We start from the raw sequence: 17,058 nt of genomic DNA on the forward strand, positions 1-17,058 counted from the left end.
TGTTCGCTTTAATGATATTTTTGTTGTCAGACACATCATTTTAATCTTACTTGGTATGTTGCAAATAAATTCTGTAGATGTGTCAATATTTATTTAAACCAGGAAGTCCCACAGGTATAGCATTAACACATCTGCTCATCCAAAGCTGTTCATTTCCTTTACATACTGGCCTGAATCTACTTGTTATGAGAAGTTGTTAAAAGCAGTTAGTATAATAGGGACATTCTACTGCGACGCATAGCCTCACTAATCAAATATGCAGGGCTAATCTCTGGCTCTTCTGTCATAATCACAATGTTTTGCCATTCACCAGTCTCATTTGATTTTTTAATGGTGTCCACTACACACAGTGCATACAAGCAATCCTCAAATGTTGCCGCCATAGTTAGTGGTCTCCCATCCCAGGTTCGTCGATCTTCTTGGTCTTGGAATGCTTGGCGAATGGCTTGAACCATCATGATAGTACCCCTGAGGAACGGGGATGGGATATCCCTGAAAGCTTTTTCTGGGAGCAATGCATTGCTTACAGGAGTTGTGTCTTCTAAAATCAGTTCCTTTTGAGTTGCGCTATTTCTTTGTCCATATAAGTCGCTACCACTTACCATCAATCGGCCAGTGGACCCCACCACAATGATTTCCTGTTTAAAATCCCCAGGGACATTGAAATTCAAAGTCACAGTACAGCACACACCACCTTCTAAAACCATCTGAAAGGTGCAGAAGTCATCACTGGTGATCTGACGGATCCCTCTGATGTGCTCTGTCTGCTTCACAAAGGTTTTCAGGAAGCCATGGACTTTGACAGCTTTTTGGTTGGTCAGAAAAGTCAAAAGGTCAATAATGTAGCTTCCCACTGAATGAAGCCCTCCACCACCCATCAGGTCATCACAGCTCCAGTTGTACTTCTTACCCAGAAGACTTCCACTATGAACCTGAACCTCACAGATCAACAAGTCCCCCACGTAGCCCTCTTGAATCATTTGCTTCATCTTAACAAAAGCAGGGAGGAAACGGAGAACATTACCCATTATACTCATGAGTTTGGGATAATAATGTGCTGCGGACATCATCCTAAATGCATCCAGAGGAGTCGCAGCTCTGTCACAGATGACGTTCTTCCCAATTCCTAATTAAAAATGAAAAAAAAATACATTAGTATACTGTCACAAATACTTATGCCTACTCACAAGCACAGTGTTTAACCACTAGATAAGATTCCTCAGATTCAATCCGTAGTCTGTGCTGAGTTCGTTGATCTCTGCTAGGACAGCAATACGGGCATTCCAACTGACCTCGATGTCCCTAGAACGTGGGGAGGAAATTTGTCCAGGATTTCTACGCTTGTCTCCAGCTGGAAGTATGTGCCAGTGAACATCAGGTGAGGGTGGTAACAAGCTTAGCTGTGATACCCCACGGTCAAATAACCTGCTGACTCAAGGCTCACACATCAATAGCAGCTACTTGGGTATGGTACCAGAGTACATTCATGGAGCTGGGGAGAAAATTAGCAAGTAACTATAAAAACCCCCCAGAAAAGTCAGGCTGTCATTTCTCTATCTCCGTAATGTAAAGAAACAGCACAATACAAGTCATAGAGGAAAATACCGATACTAGTCACTGATACTCCAGAAAAATAAATATAAAAATATAGATATAGAGAGCTCATATAAGTACCTTACATTATAACTGGGAACCAGAAGAATGCTCCAATATATTTATTATATATTAAAAATGCTGAGTGGGGTGTAACATTCCATTTCAAAATGCATTGAAAACTCCTTTGTCAGGCTCTGTCTATGGGAAAAACCACTGAAGAAATGTCAATATTTGGATGCAGTTCCAGTTAATAAACGGTCATAAAATATATATATAGGGCCTTTCACAACCACTGGATGTCCCAAAGTGCTTTGCAGCCAATGAAGTACTTTATTTTTGAAGTGTAGTCACTGTTGTAATGTAGGAAACGCGGCAGCCAATTTGTGCACAGCAAGCTCCCACAAACAGCAATGTGATAATGACCAGATAATCTGATGTTTTAGTGATGTTGATTGAGGGATAAATATTGGCCAGGACTTCTTCAAAATAGTGCCATGGGATCTTTTACATCCACTTGAGAGAGCAGACAAGGCTTCGGTTTAACATCTCATCTGAAAGACGGCACCTCTGACAGTGCAGCACTCCCTCAGCACTGCACTGGAGTGTCAGCCTAGATTTTTGTGCTCAAGTCTCTGGAGTGGGACTTGAACCCACAACCTGCTGACTCAGAGCCAAGGCTGCTACCCACTGAGCCACGGCTGACACATCATGTGGCATTAGTTCAGAAATGAAGGGGGTAATTTTGACTTAACCCACCCGGTGGGAAACTGACACCATCATCTCAGCCGACCGTTTTACACGCCGCCCGATTTTACTTTCCATTAACTTCAATGGAAAATAAAATTGGGCAGGTTTAAAACAGGCAGCTAATCTGATTCTGCCAGCTTCCTGCCAGCCGGGTTAAGTTAAAATAACCACCGGAGTGCTGCTGTTACTATATATCAGCTGATTGATACTTTTTGCAATTCAATTCCCAAGCTACTGGGTGGCTGTACCCCAGAATGTCACCAATCTTTCTATTTTGATCAATTGGACAGGAGGATCTTTTAAAGTCCTTGGTGAGTTATAGCAATGTCAATTTGTCGAATAGCAAACAAATGAGCGCCTAGTCGCCTTCGTACTCCAGTTCCTTTCCATTTTCTGGTTGATTCCATGAGGCCAGTTTCGATTTTGAATCAATGTTCATGGTCGTGCCTCATTACCATTGCACCAACAATGCTGCCAGTGATAATCATGCACTTAAAAGGCAGCTCGCCAATTGGAAGTGTGGGAAATCTGGCCAGGCAGCTGATCTTGATGGGCCTGCAGCAGCACCTTAAACAGGAGCAGTGGAAGCATCGGCAGTGAAAGGGGGCAGCGGTTTATAGTGACAGGGAACATAGGGAGATCAAATATTGGAAGTCTTTATGGCTCAAAATACAAAAACGTCTACAGTAAACCCGAGTTCTACACCTGCTTCCAGCTTTCCATTACTGCAGCTGAGGAACACTTTAAATACTGTTGGAAATGACCGTCTCCTGACCTGTACTACCCATGGTTTGTAGGCGCGTTGAAAAACTGTGTGGATAGAGATGAAAATGAAATCGGGGACTTAAATTCGTCATTTGACCCGGATTTGATTCTTAGGCATAAATGGGGCAGTAGCAAAATGTAAATCAGCCCCTATGTCTTTGAAATGTTTAAGTTCTTTGGAGCGTAATACAACCAGAGCGGAAAAAATTTGGGTGGAGTCCATTTTGGGGCGCTAACCTTGCCTGGACGCTAATTAAATTTTTTTTATGCATATGCAATCATTTTTGAGGACGCCACCAACACTGAGTCAAAAATCAAGGCCTGCGTGAGGCACTTGGAAAAGACACCCTTCCCTCCTCACCCCTCCAGAGATAAAAATCAGAAGGGAAGGGTATGTGGACCTTCACCACCCCCTCCCCCGCGCCCCCCCCCACATTGAGTTAAAAGTTGAAGTTTGCAGGAAAGAAGGAGAAAGCTCACCACACCCCCCACTGTAAAAATGAAAACAAACGAGTTCACGTTCTCCCCGACCTCCTCCGTCAGAGTGGCTTACCCGACCCGAGTGAGGTAAATTTCTGATCTTTGCTCTTCTGTCCCTCTCACCCTGTTCCCCATTCTCCTCCATTCCTTTCCCCCCATCCTCCTCTCCTCCCTCTACTCCTATCCCCATTTCTCCCTCCTCCTGCACTTCTCTGTCCCTCCTATCTGTCTCCTCCCACTTCCTCCATTCCCTGCATGGGTATATTAATTCTCCCAGCCTTCTAACCCTGCTTGGCCTGAATATTGAACATTGTCTTGGCTCCTAGGAACATAGGAGCAGGAGTAGGCCATTTAGCCCCTTGAGCCTGTACCGCCATTTAATGAGATCATGGCTGATCTGCGACCTAACTCCGTATACCCGCTTTGCCCCATATCCCTTAATACCTTTGGTTAACAAAAATCGATCAATCTCCGATTTAAAATTAACAACTGATCTAGCATCAATTGCAGTTTGCGGAAGAGAGTTCCAAACTTCTACCACCCTTTGTGTATAGAAGTGTTTCCTAATTTCACTCCTGAAAGGTCTGGCTCTAATTTTCAGACTATGCTCCCTAGTCCTAGACTCCCCAACCAGCAGAAATAGTTTCTCTCTATTTACCTTATCTATTTCCCTTAATATCTTGAAAACTTCGATCAAATCACCCCTTAACCATCTAAATTCCAGGGAATACAACCCTAGTTTGTGTAATTTCTCCTCTTAATTTACCCCTGGAGTTCAGGTATCATTCTGGTAAACCTACGCTGCACTCCATCCAAGGCAAATATATCCTTCCTAAGGTGTGGTGCCCAGAACTGCTCACAGTACTCCAGGTGTGGTCTAACCAGGCTTTGTATAGCTGTAGCATAACTTCTACCCCCTTGTATTCTAGTCTTCTAGATATAAAGGCCAGCATTCCAGTAGCCTTTTTGATTATTTTCTGTACCTGTTCATGACATTTTAATGATCTATGTACCTGGACCCCCAAGTCTCTTTGGACCTCCACTGTTCTTAGCTTTTCACCATTTAGAAAGTACCCTGTTCTACCCTTTTTAGGTCCAAAGTGGATGACCTCACGTTTGCCTGCACTGAAATCCATTTGCCACAGTTTTGCCCATTCACTTAATCTATCACTATCTCTTTGTAATTTTATGCTTTCATCTACACTGCCTACAATGCTGCCTATCTTTGTGTCATCGGCAAATTTGGATATGTGGCTTTCTATCCCATCACTTAATTTGTTAATAAGTATGGTGAATAGTTGAGGCCCCAACACAGATCCCTGTGGGACACCACTAGTCACATCCTGCCAATTAGAGTACCTGCCCATTATCCCTACTCTCTGTCTCCTGCTGCTCAGCCAATTTCCTAACCAGGACAATAATTTGCCTTCAATTCCATGGGTTTCAACCTTAGGGTTTTTGAGAGATTTTATCAAATGCCTTCTGGAAGTCCATATAAATAACATCCATAGACAATCCCCTGTCCACTACTTTAGTCACTTCTTCAAAAAATTCAATCAGGTTTGTCAGGCATGACCTACCTTTCACAAATCTCTCTGATCAGCTGAAAATTTTCAAGGCGTTCAGTCACCCTATCCTTAATTATAGACTCTAGTAATTTCCCAACAACAGATTTTAGACTAACTGGTCTATAATTCTCTGGTTTCTGTAATGATCAGTAACATGTCATTCTAGAATGGTACACTAGGTGGAGCTGTATGTTTAGCAGTGGGCTACCCACAAGGCAGTAGTCAAGATGGATGCCTGTACACTAGTCCACATGGCTGAATAAATGACTAGCTCAAGCTAGCTGTTCATAATGAAAACGTCTATTTATTTATGAACATATAACAGTTTCCCTCTCTCACCATTCGTAAATAGCGGAGTGACATACGCAACTTTCTAATTTACAGTACTTGAATCGAGAGAACTTTGGAAGATTATAGTTAGAGCATCTGCAATGTGCTCACCTACTTCCTTTAAAACCCTGGGATGGAATCCATCTGGTCCTGGGGATTTGTCACTTTTTAGTGCCATTATTTTCTTCATTACTGTTATTTTGCTTATGTTAATTTAGTTTTCAGTTCCTGTCCCTGATTCAATATTAGTTTCCCTGGGATTTCCTCTACTGTAAATACTGATGTAAAATAATTATTCAACTTGTCTGCCATTTCCTTATTATCATTGACAATATCACCGTTAACAGTTTTCAAGTTTCCAACATTGCTCCTGACCACCCCTATTTTCCTAATATAATTTTTTCTGTTGATTTTGATATCCCTTGCAAGTTTCTTTTCATACTCCCTTTTTGTACCTCTTACTATCTGTTTTGTCACCCTTTGCTGTTCTTTACATCTTTCCCATTCGCCAGGATCTGTGCTATTTTTTGCATTTTTGTATGCTTTTTCCTTTAGTTTTATGCTGTCTCTTACCTCTTTAGTTGTCCATGGCTGGTTTTTTTGGCAAGTGGAGCTCTTTCCCCTTAGGGGTATAAACTGGTTCTGTATAACATTAAATTCTTTTTTGAACACCTCCCACTGATTTTCTGTCGTTTTACTCATTAACAGATTTGCCCAGTTTACTGTGGACAGCCTCTGTCTCATCGCATTGAAGTCATCCTTACCTAAATCTAGAATCTTAGTAGCTGTTTTGCGTTACTCACTTTCAAACACAATGCGCTCGATTTTGCCAGACCCGAGCAGGCAGGATTGGAGGCGTGCGAGTTTTAAAATCACCAAAAATGGCGGGCGGGCCCGATGCCGCCTCCATCCCACCTCCGAGCAATTTTCCCAAATGCGTGTTTTCTGACCCGCTTTCCATCTTGCCTCCAATAGGCGGGATAGGCCCGTAAGACCCTTAACAACCACTTAATTGCCTCTATAATCCCATTTTGAGAGGCCTTTCCGATTTTAACACATTTCCCCCATCCTACACGCCTCCTCTGGAACATGCCAGGTAATCCTGGCGGCCTTACAAGTGGATTGCTTACGAACAACTGCAGCTCCACCATTACAAAGGAGTTTTCACCAATGATCATTTTGCAGGTGACAGATCTTTGTTGTCTCAGGTCTGGGGGAACTTTTAGCAGGCCTACTCATTGTTGTGGAAGTTTGGAGCCTGACACCCATCTCCAGTGTGACCTCCTGGGAAACCCCTCTCCCCACCTTGACTGAGCGCTTCCTCAACTGAGGCATATACCAGAAGCATGGCGACCATTTCACTGTGTTCAATGGGGAATGCTGACTTATCAATTTACAATGGTAAATATTGACAGAAAAGTATGACCAAAGATCGTGACCTGCTTTGTGGACAGGAAGTGTGTCTTATGCAAGATTTTTAATATATACTAGTCGATCTCCTTTGGCATTTCACATGAGGAGTGCTAGATTGTATAAATGCAGAGATTAGACAAGCATGTAGTAAGGGCTGAGTGGTTTTAATGGGGGATTTTAACTTTCATATAGATTGGGATAAGCAGACGAACACATGTCAGAAAGGTAGTGAATTTCTTGAGTGTGTCCAGGATAGTTTTCTACAACAATATGTCTTAGAACCAACAAGGAGGCAGGCCATATTAGATTTAGTAAACAGCCTAACGGTGCGTGAACATTTATCTAATAGCGACCATAACATGATCAAGTTCAACATAGGGCTCGATTTTGTCAGTGTGGGCGGGCTGGAGCGCGTCAGGTGGAAATCTTGTCAGGAGCCAGACTCCGATGTGAAGTGGGAAAAAAGTGCGATTTTCCCCTAATTGGGCACTTGATTTTCAGCATGTGGGAACTCCTGGCCCAATTAGTCTTTTCATCCTGAAAGTCGCCTCCGATTACATCATCAGTGCTGCTGGTTTTAAGGCCTGCAAGCAGCCTTGCTTCTTCTGGAGACTGGAAACGCTTTGGACATTGTATGAAGGACTCCATTTACCGACCATGTCCACCAGCAAGCAAAAGTGTACACCTCCCTCCAAGCTCTGGTGCAGGGAGCAAGATCTAATAAGGAGGTGCTCTTCCCTTCTTCAGGGAGAAAAGAGCCACCCCAGCAGACTAAAGCTGTGTGGCTGCAAGTGGCCCAGGAGGTCAACTCCACCTCTATGTGCCGCAGAACCTGGCTGCAGTGCAGGAAGAGCTTTCATGACCTTCGCGCAGGAAAAGGGAGTATGACTTTCCCATCACCCTCAATCTGATCCCCATCGCCCCTCCTCACCAGCACTCTGCTTTGCCAACCTCTTCCTCCACATCCCACTTGACACTTACATCCCTGCACCCTTACCCATTCCCTCTCTCTCTATGGTCATATTCACTTAACTATTTGACCATGCAGCCCTCACACTCTCTATCACTGTGATGCTTTGAACACAACTGACAACACACAGGGAGGGCCCTTGGTTTTGCAACCTCACTCCATCTTTGTCTCCTTCTAAGTATCGATGCTATGCAATCTCTACACTCCTTCATTCTCACTCAACCTCCACTTGTCTCCCTCATTGCAGGAAAAGAGAGCTCACAATAAAAAGGGAAAGAGCCAGGACAGGAGGAGGCCCACCATCATTAGCCCAGCTCACCCCCTGGGAGGAAGCCGTCCTGGAAATTGTCGGGGTTGAAAAAGATGCGCACGTTGGGGACGGACAGACAGGTGCATCACAGCAAGCTGGTGACAGAATAGTTTTCCATCTCTCTCATTGATATTGCATAAGTCGCTGATAATGATTCTGAAGCTATAACAGATGGACTTATGATCATCTGCAATATGCAATGTGCATGTAACCTTGACCTCACATCTCTAACTCTTTCCTTTACTCCCCCACAGGACCATCGAGAGCCCCCATCCCCACTGTCCAGGAGGAAGGGCCTGAGTTCCAGACTCCTCAAAGGAATCTGCAACCTCTGAGGGCGCAGCGTCAGCAGAAATAAGCGCACCCAGCACCAGCGCAGACACTCACACCTCGGTGGGACCTTTGGGACATAGAGTAGTGTTGTCACCTGGTGTATCACAGCTCACAAGTGAGCATCAGCAGATTGTGGAGACAGGGACAGCAGTGGAGAGTCCTCATCGGAGGGCGCAGGACTCTGCCAGCTCGGCTCAGCTACATGTGGACCCACTGCCTCTGGGTCCATCCATAAGATCAGAGGTGATGGAACTCCATGCACAGATGCAGGAGTCTCTGGCAGGTTTTGTCTCCAGGGTCGCTGTGAGTGTGGAGCGAATAGAGGAGTCCATAGCGAACATGAGCAGAGCCTTTGTGGAGTCATTGGCACATGAACACATCAACACAGAAAGGATGGCTACCTACGTGGAAATGATTGCTGCCTCCGTGGTAAGGCTGGCTACGGTAGGGGAGAGGAGGGCTACGGCTATGGAGGAGGTTAGTCGCCAGGGTATGGAAAACATGGTGCCTGTTTAGAATAGAATGACATCTCTTGAGGAGCGATGGGCATCTATTGAACACAGAAACCAGACCTTCATGGAAGTCCTTCTGAGTAGGACTGCCATTGCAGATGCGGGTCCCCATGGCCCCCCTGATGTGCAGCAAGGTGCTCTCCAGCCACTTGCAGGCGCGGAGGGGGAGCTGACCCATGAGAGGGAGGTTGGTGGCAGACCTCAAGGAAGTGGGGGTTCCTCTCCAGGCACTCACACTTCCATGCCACTGCAGAGCCCTCGGTCAGAGCCCCACCGGAGTCCACACCCAAGTGAGATAGACGTCTCAACCCCTGCACAGCTGCAGGAGCAGCAGACTGTTGACGAGCCCTCACAGGCTCGCAACCCCAGAGGACGCCCGCCAAAGGTGTCGAAACAGGAGCAGCAAGAAAGTGAGCAAGGGGCCTCCACATCTGCTGAAGCCACAGGGGAAGCACCATGGAGGATCACGCGTAAGAGGAAGATAATGCACAAGTAGTCACAAGGGTAGTCACTTGGATGTTATGTTTATTTTTTGAAATGCCACCAGTTGCTTGTTGTGATAAAAAATTCTGATGCTAAACTGTTGAAGTTGTGGTCTGTGTCATTTCGCAAATGGGACTTCCACGTTGAGGGCTTAGGGTGACTTGCAATTGTCATTATGGTGGTCAGAGTGATAGGAATCCGCAGGTTCGTGTCCAGTCGATGCTCTGGTAAGAAGGTGTGAGGCAAAAGTGTTTGATTGTACAGGCTAAGCAAATGTGACCAACATGAGTGCGTCCCTTGCATCCCGGGCAGCAATGTTCTGGCGTAATGCTGCCGCTGGTTGTTGGTCCTCTGCAGGATGGTTGTTTTCGTCCTCCTCCTCCTCCTCCTCATCATCTGAGGAGGGTATGTGAGGAGCCACTTGGTCCTCAGGAATCTGCAAGCCACGACGCTGTGCCATTTTGTGAAGTGCACAGCAAACCATGACGATTCTGGAGACCCTGGCTGCTGAGTACTGTAGGGCTCCACCTGATCTATCCAGGCATCTGAAGCACATCTTCAGCAAACTGATGGTTTGCTCGATAATGGATCTGGTGGAAATGTAGCTGGAGTTGTAGCGCTCCTCAGCTTCGTTGGCTGGCCTCCTCAATGGCGTCATTAGCCAAGTCCCTTGTCTCCAAGTAGCCATCCGTGAAGTTGGTTTGGCAGCCTGAATAGCGGAGGCACACTAGACTGGCGCAGTATGAAGGAGTCATGGCAACTGCCAGGGTACATGGCACAAACATGCAAAATCTCCTTCTTGTGGTCACACACCAGCTGAACATTAAGGGAGTGGAAGCCCTTGCGGTTGACAAAAATACCTGGATTGCGATGGGGTGCCCTAAGGGCCAGATGTGTGCAGTCAACGACGCCCTGCACCCTTGGAAAGTCTGCCAGATGAGCTAATCCAACCGCTCGCGCCGTGACACTTGCGCGATCCTTGGTGAAATGGATGTGATTGTGTGCGAGGGCAAAGAGGGCATCGGTTACCTGCGTGATGCAAGTGTGTGCAGCCGCCTGGGAAATGCCACTGATGTCTGCTGATGATCCCTGGAATGACCCTGAGACAAAAAAGTTGAGTGCGGTGGTGACTTTGATGGCCACTGGTAAGGAGTGTCCACCTGGTCCTCTGGGCAGCAGGTCTTGATGTAGCATTGCGCAGATGTCAGTCACTACCTCTCGCGAAAGTCGGAGCCGCCTTTGGCACTGCTGCTCAGTCATGTTGATGATGTGGAGATGCCGGTGTTGGACTGGGGTGGACAGATGTGAGAAGTCACACAACACCAGGTTATAGTCCAACAGCTTTATTTGAAATCACAAGCTTTCGGAGCGCTGCTCCTTTGTCAGGTGATGTGAAGATATGCATATAGGCACAGCATATATAGTCAGAGAACACTGCCAGATGATTACAGGTAATCTTTCTAACTGCCCTTTATCACACCTCGGCAGAGAGATAATCACAGCAATCAAATGTGTGAATGGTGTCCAAACAGGTCAGTCAGGAAAACATTACATCAAAGAACAATGAGGTGGGGTCACAAGGGGTCATATGTTGCAGATGCTGGGGTCTGTATGAAAAACAAAAAACAAACAAAAGACAATAATAAAAATAAAATCTATGTAGAGAGAACAAGCCAACGATGACTCGAGTCTGGATGACTCTACGTCAGATGGGGTTACATGTAGCGTGACATGAATCCAAGATCCCAGTTGAGGCCGTCCTCATGAGTGCGGAACTTGGCTATCAGTTTCTGCTCGACGATTTTGCGTTGTCGTGTGTCTCGAAGGCCGCCTTGGAGAATGCTTACCCGAAGATCGGAGGCTGAATGTCCTTGACTGCTGAAGTGTTCCCCGACTGGGAGGGAACACTCCTGCCTGATGATTGTTGTGCGGTGTCCGTTCATCCGTTGTCGCAGTGTCTGCATGGTCTCGCCGATGTACCATGCTCCGGGGCATCCTTTCCTGCAACGTATGAGGTAGACAACGTTGGCCGAGTCACATGAGTATGTACCATGTACCTGGTGGGTGGTGTCCTCACGTGATGATGGTATCTATGTTGATGATCTGGCATGTCTTGCAGAGGTTGCCGTGGCAGGGTTGTGTGGTGTCGTGGTCGCTGTTCTCCTGAAAGCTGGGTAATTTGCTGCGAACGATGGTCTGTTTGAGGTTAGGCGGCTGTTTGAAGGCGAGTAGTGGAGGCGTGGGGATGGCCTTAGCGAGGTGTTCGTCGTCATCGATGACATGTTGAAGGCTGCGAAGAACATGGCGTAGTTTCTCCGCTCCGGGGAAGTACTGGACGACAAAGGGTACTCTGTTGGTTGTGTCCCGTGTTTGTCTTCTGAGGAGGTCTATGCGATTTTTCGCTGTGGCCCGTCGGAACTGTCGATCGACGAGTCAAGCGTCATATCCCGTTCTTACGAGGGCGTCTTTCAGCGTCTGTAGGTGTCCATCGCGTTCCTCCTCGTCTGAGCAGATCCTGTCTATTTGCAGGGCTTGTCCATAGGGGATGGCTTCTTTAACGTGGTTAGGGTGGAAGCTGGAGAAGTGGAACATCGTGAGGTTGTCCGTGGGCTTGCGGTAGAGTGAAGTGCTGAGGTGTCCATCTTTGATGGAGATTCGTGTGTCCAAGAATGAAACCGATTCTGAGTAGTCGTCCATGGTGAGTTTGATGGTGGGATGGAACTTGTTGATGTTATCGTGTAGTCTTTTCAGTGATTCTTCGCCGTGGGTCCATAGGAAGAAAATGTCGTCGATGTATCTGGTGTATAGCGTTGGTTGGAGGTCCTGTGCAGCGAAGAAGTCTTGCTCGAACTTGTGCATGAAGATGTTGGCGTATTGGGGTGTGAATTTGGTCCCCATGGCTGTTCCATGTGTTTGGGTAAAGAACTGGTTGTCGAAGGTTGAAGACATTGTGGTCAAGGATGAAGCGGATGAGTTGTACGATGGCGTCTGGAGATTGGCTGTTGTTGGTGTTGAGTACCGAGGCTGTCGCAGTGATGTCGTCATCGTGGGGATACTGGTGTAGAGTGCCGAGACATCCATCGTGGCAAGGAGTGTGCCTGGTTCAACTGGTCCGTGGGTGCTGAGTTTCTGTAAGAAGTCTAGTGTCGCGACAGAAGCTGGGGGTTCCCTGTACGATGGGTTTCAGGATGCCCTCGACATATCCAGAGAGGTTCTCACACAGGGTTCCGTTGCCCGATACGATAGGACGTCCGGGTGTGTTGGCTTTGTGTATCTTTGGGAGGCAGTAGAAGTCTCCCACGTGGGGAGTACGTGGGATGAGAGCACGTAGGATGCTTTGAAGGTCTGGATCGAAGGTCTTGATCAGTCTGTTGAGTTGGTGGGTGTGTTCTTTGGTCGGATCTGCGGATAACTGTCTGTAGTGTTCCTGGTTGTCCAGTTGTCGGTATGCTTCTTTGCAATAGTCCATTCTGTTCTGTATGACGATGGCTCCTCCTTTGTCTACTGGTTTGATGATGATGTTGCGGTTGGTCTTGAGAGCGTGGATGGCGTTGCGTTGTGCTCGGGTGACATTCTGGACTGTCTTGTGAGTGCGGCTGATGAATCTGGCGTTGATGCATCTCCTGACAGCTTGAGCATACATTTCAAGCTTAGGGCAGTGACCCTCCGGAGGGGTCCAATTTGACTCTTTCTTCTTCGGTTGCTGCACTGCGGATCCCTCTGTCTGCTGTTCCAGATCATTGATTGTCTCACTGGGTTCACTGCTGACATCTTGGGATTTGTGGAAGAATTCCCGGAGCCTCATTCTCCTGATGAATTCCTCTGTGTCTGCCGCGAGACCGATGGGGTCCATTTTGGTGGTGGGGCAGAAATTTAGCCCTCGGCTGAGAACTTCGACTTCGTCTGGTTGAAGGGTGTGGTCGGGCAAGTTGACGATGGACTTCCCTGTGGTTTCAACCGTGGTACCGGGGGAGGCTTGGTTGCTGCTGGTGGTGATGCCGAGTTTCTCAAGCTTCCTGTTCTTGGTGTGCATGTAGGCAGCGTAGTTCCATTGCCTCGTCTGTTTGGCGGTGTCTCGTAGCTGGTCTGCTGTGTCCTGAGCACAGGCCAAGAACATGGACTCTATCTTGGTTTCGAGGTTGCGGTGTCAGCTGTAGAGCTGGTGTACGAGATGGTTGAGGAGTGTGCGAGAGGTACGGCGGCAGAGTCTCTCAGCGTAGCCTGTGTTGTATGTCGACTTGAGTGGGTTCGTGATCTGTAGTCCTTTCGGGATCTTGTCTGCTTTCTTGCATCTCTGTAGAAACTTGACGTCTGTGTCGATATGCGCGATCTTCTTGGAGATCCTCTCCACTTTGAGCAGTCATGTTGAGGTAGCTGACCCTGTGTCTGTAGACCCTGTTTGCGGGGTATCTCCTGCGCCGACGGGCCTCCAGGCGCTAGCACCTTCTGGCCTGTGCTGCCTCAGGTAGGTGAGCAGCAGCCTGTCGCTCCTGCTGCTGCTGCTGGTGCTGCTGTTGTTCCTGGTTCTGCTGCTGCCGCGCCTAGTGCTCGAGCTCCTCTAATGCCCAGAAGGGAAGGAAAAAAATGGCTCCCATGCTTCTGGAATATGCCTCCGTTGAGGAAGCGCTGAGTGAAGGTGGCGAGAGGGGTTTCCCAGAAGTTCACACTGGAGATGTGTGTGAGGCTCCAACCTTCCACAGGTGTGGTTAAGCCTGGTAAAAGTTGCCCCAGGCTGGAGACAAAAAATCCTGCCACCTGCAAATGATGGCTGATCAAATCTCCTCTTTAATGGTTGACCTGCAGCTGATAGTCAGCAATCCAATAGTGCTCCCGCCAGGTTTCACATTCGTGATTCCCACCAGGCGTGTTTTACATGGGAAAAGGGTTAAAAGTGCAAGGGACTGTTAAAATGGCATTATAGAGGCCATTTAGTGGTGATTAAGGGCCTTAAAGACCAGTCCCATCTGTTGGATGCGGGACAGGTTTGGGACCATCAGACACGCCTGAGTAAAAATGGCTTGGAGTCCCGCCCGCCAGTTTTTAGGATTTTAACCCCCCGCACGCCTCTAAGCCCGCCTCCACAGCTCAGTTAAAATCGAGGCCTTAGCATCCGAGAAAGCCAGCACCTGTGGAACTGCACCCCAGCAAAGTAAACACCCTAAAGCAAGGAGTAGAGAAAATTTGAGGGGGAAGGGGGAATAAAGCAGACACACCTTTATAAAACTCTCTGATATACTATGACTCCCGATATACCTTTACCTGGAAATAGCATGCTTTTCCATCCTACACTGCTAGGTTTCATGTATGGTTTCCATAGTCAGCCTTATAAATAGAGTGTACTGTAAACATAATGAAAGAACTAGCATTTATATTGCGCCTTTCAAATCCTCAGAATGTCCCAAAGTGCTTTAAGTCAATGAATTTATGTAGGTAAATGCAGCAACCAATTTGTGTACAGAAAATTCCAACAAACAGCAAAAGAGATGAATGATCAATTAATCTGTTTTTGGTGGTGTTTGTTGAGGGATGAATGTGGGCAAGGATACTGGCAGAACACATTATGCTTAGCTCTTCTTCAAATAGCGTCACAAGATCTTTTACATCCACGTGAACAGGCAGCCAGGGCCTCAATTAAGCATTTCATCTGAAAGACGGAAGACTTGATTTACATATTATTACCCTTCAATAAGAGGAGTAATGTAAGATGAAAACCTAAACTGCATTTATAAAGTTTTTAAGTAATGTTTGACAGCTCTGTAAAACTATGAACTGATTTAGATATTAGTGTAATGTTTCCTTCTCCCCCCCATTCAAATGCCGATGATTGCTAAGGTCCATACAATTACTGTTCGTGGTGTACTGGACTGCTAATATTCCAACACACTGGGTCTGGAGAAATGGGAGGACACTTCATTTATCATTTCATGTCTGTGACATATAGATTGGATCTAATATGATGTTTTGATAATTAGAGGGCTGCGATAATTAAAAATTTAAAAGAAAAAACAAACTAGGACAGTGAATGCCAAATCAGCTAATCACTTTTATCCTAGCTACATCATGAAAATGAACACAAAAGTGAAGTGGGACTTGGTAATCTGCAGTCAGGTATTAAATTTAACACCGTGACCAGGGGAATGCAGTCGTCTGAGATAAACACTGACGTGCCAGCTGGCTGGGAAAGCAGAGGTTCACTTTTTCTTTCTTGCTGTAACAAAGGCATAATGTTTTTCTAATTCAAATACAAACCTTTGAGCTGCAGTATTGATTTCTACTATCTTAGGTAGTACAGCTCAAAGGACTTCCCACCATGATTAGTTGCTTGGAATCTGTTACAATATTGTGTACAATAGCTCCTGTGGTAGTGACAACATAATGTGTTTTTTCTCTTTACAATAAAATAGTGCTATTTGTGGACTTGCAATGCCGATCAGAGGCAGCTAAATGGTGAAAGATAGTGGAAAGGTATTCATTACATAGCACAAAGCTTCTCCTCTTTATTGATTCAGCAATTGCCCCTTTAGGCAGGTGGTAGGTTTGTAAATATCCCGAATAAAGAAGTTTTATCGAGATGGCAGCATGAATCAGCAGTCTGGAATGTATGTAACTCCTGTAAGTGCTTTGAAAACATCACATCACATACTGTTTTCAGCAGGAATCAAATACCAAAAAAGTTGTTTTTTGTAAAAACAGTGAAAACAGGAATGGGTATTGTATGTATACTGCATGCGCTACCCGAGTACATATATAAATGATTGTACTGTATCTGAGTGTTCTACCACTGTATGTGTACAGTGTGTTCTACCTGTGCATGTATACCAACTACTGTACCTGTGCATGTATACCAACTACTGTACCTGTGCATGTATACAGAGTGTTGCACTTGTGTATGTGTACAGTGCTGCATGTACTGCATGCATATGCATATAAACAACAAGCATACAACACTCTGTATACATATACAGGTAGAAAACTGTACATAGACAGCATACTGTATACATACAAGGGTAAACATTCCATATACATATACAGGTAGAACATTGTGCATATTTACAGCGTGTTCTATGCATGCATATGCACAGTATACGCTACCTGTGCGTGTATACAGAACATTGTGCCTGTGCATTCTACCTATGTGTATAGTGTTGTACCCGTGTATGTGCAATTTTCTACATATGAATGTATGCAGTGTTGTAGCTGTGAATGTATACAGGCTGTTCGACCTGTGTATGCATAGAGAGAAATACATAAAGCAAACAATCTCAAATTTTAGCAAAACTTAAAGAAATAATTTTGTAGTCGATGTGGAACATCTGATCATAAGCTGGGATCATTGTTATCTAAGTAAAGAATAATTACTCTGTAAAATTAGACTAAAATTGTATAGTCTGCCAAAATTCTTCTGTCCTCACTAAGAGCTGAGGAGTAAAAATAGAAATGCGTTTTTTAGTGCTGGATTATGAACTAACCCAAAAACATGTTTTTTTGTGACCCTGTACTGGTTAATTTGGTCCTCGTTTTTCCATTTAATGTTGTTCTTCAGGCCGAGAT

At 45.8% G+C, this 17,058-nt stretch overlaps 1 protein-coding gene across 1 annotated transcript in view; it reads right to left on the reverse strand.

Annotated features, from left to right (window-relative positions):
* Window positions 1–202: 202 nt before the first annotated feature.
* The window catches only part of gfod1 (glucose-fructose oxidoreductase domain containing 1), a 152,007-nt gene continuing 135,151 nt past the window's right edge, over window positions 203–17,058 (reverse strand). Inside the window, exon 2 of the mRNA XM_085988813.1 lies at window positions 203–1,126. Coding sequence (XP_085844939.1) covers window positions 207–1,126 — 920 coding nt within the window. The 3' untranslated portion in view covers window positions 203–206. The remainder of the gene's footprint in view (window positions 1,127–17,058) is intronic.

The sequence above is a fragment of the Somniosus microcephalus genome, chromosome 5 (genome assembly GCF_052327205.1).
Source record: "Somniosus microcephalus isolate GS21.2 chromosome 5, FLI_Smic_1.0, whole genome shotgun sequence".
In the NCBI taxonomy this organism is placed as follows: Eukaryota; Metazoa; Chordata; class Chondrichthyes; order Squaliformes; family Somniosidae; genus Somniosus; species Somniosus microcephalus.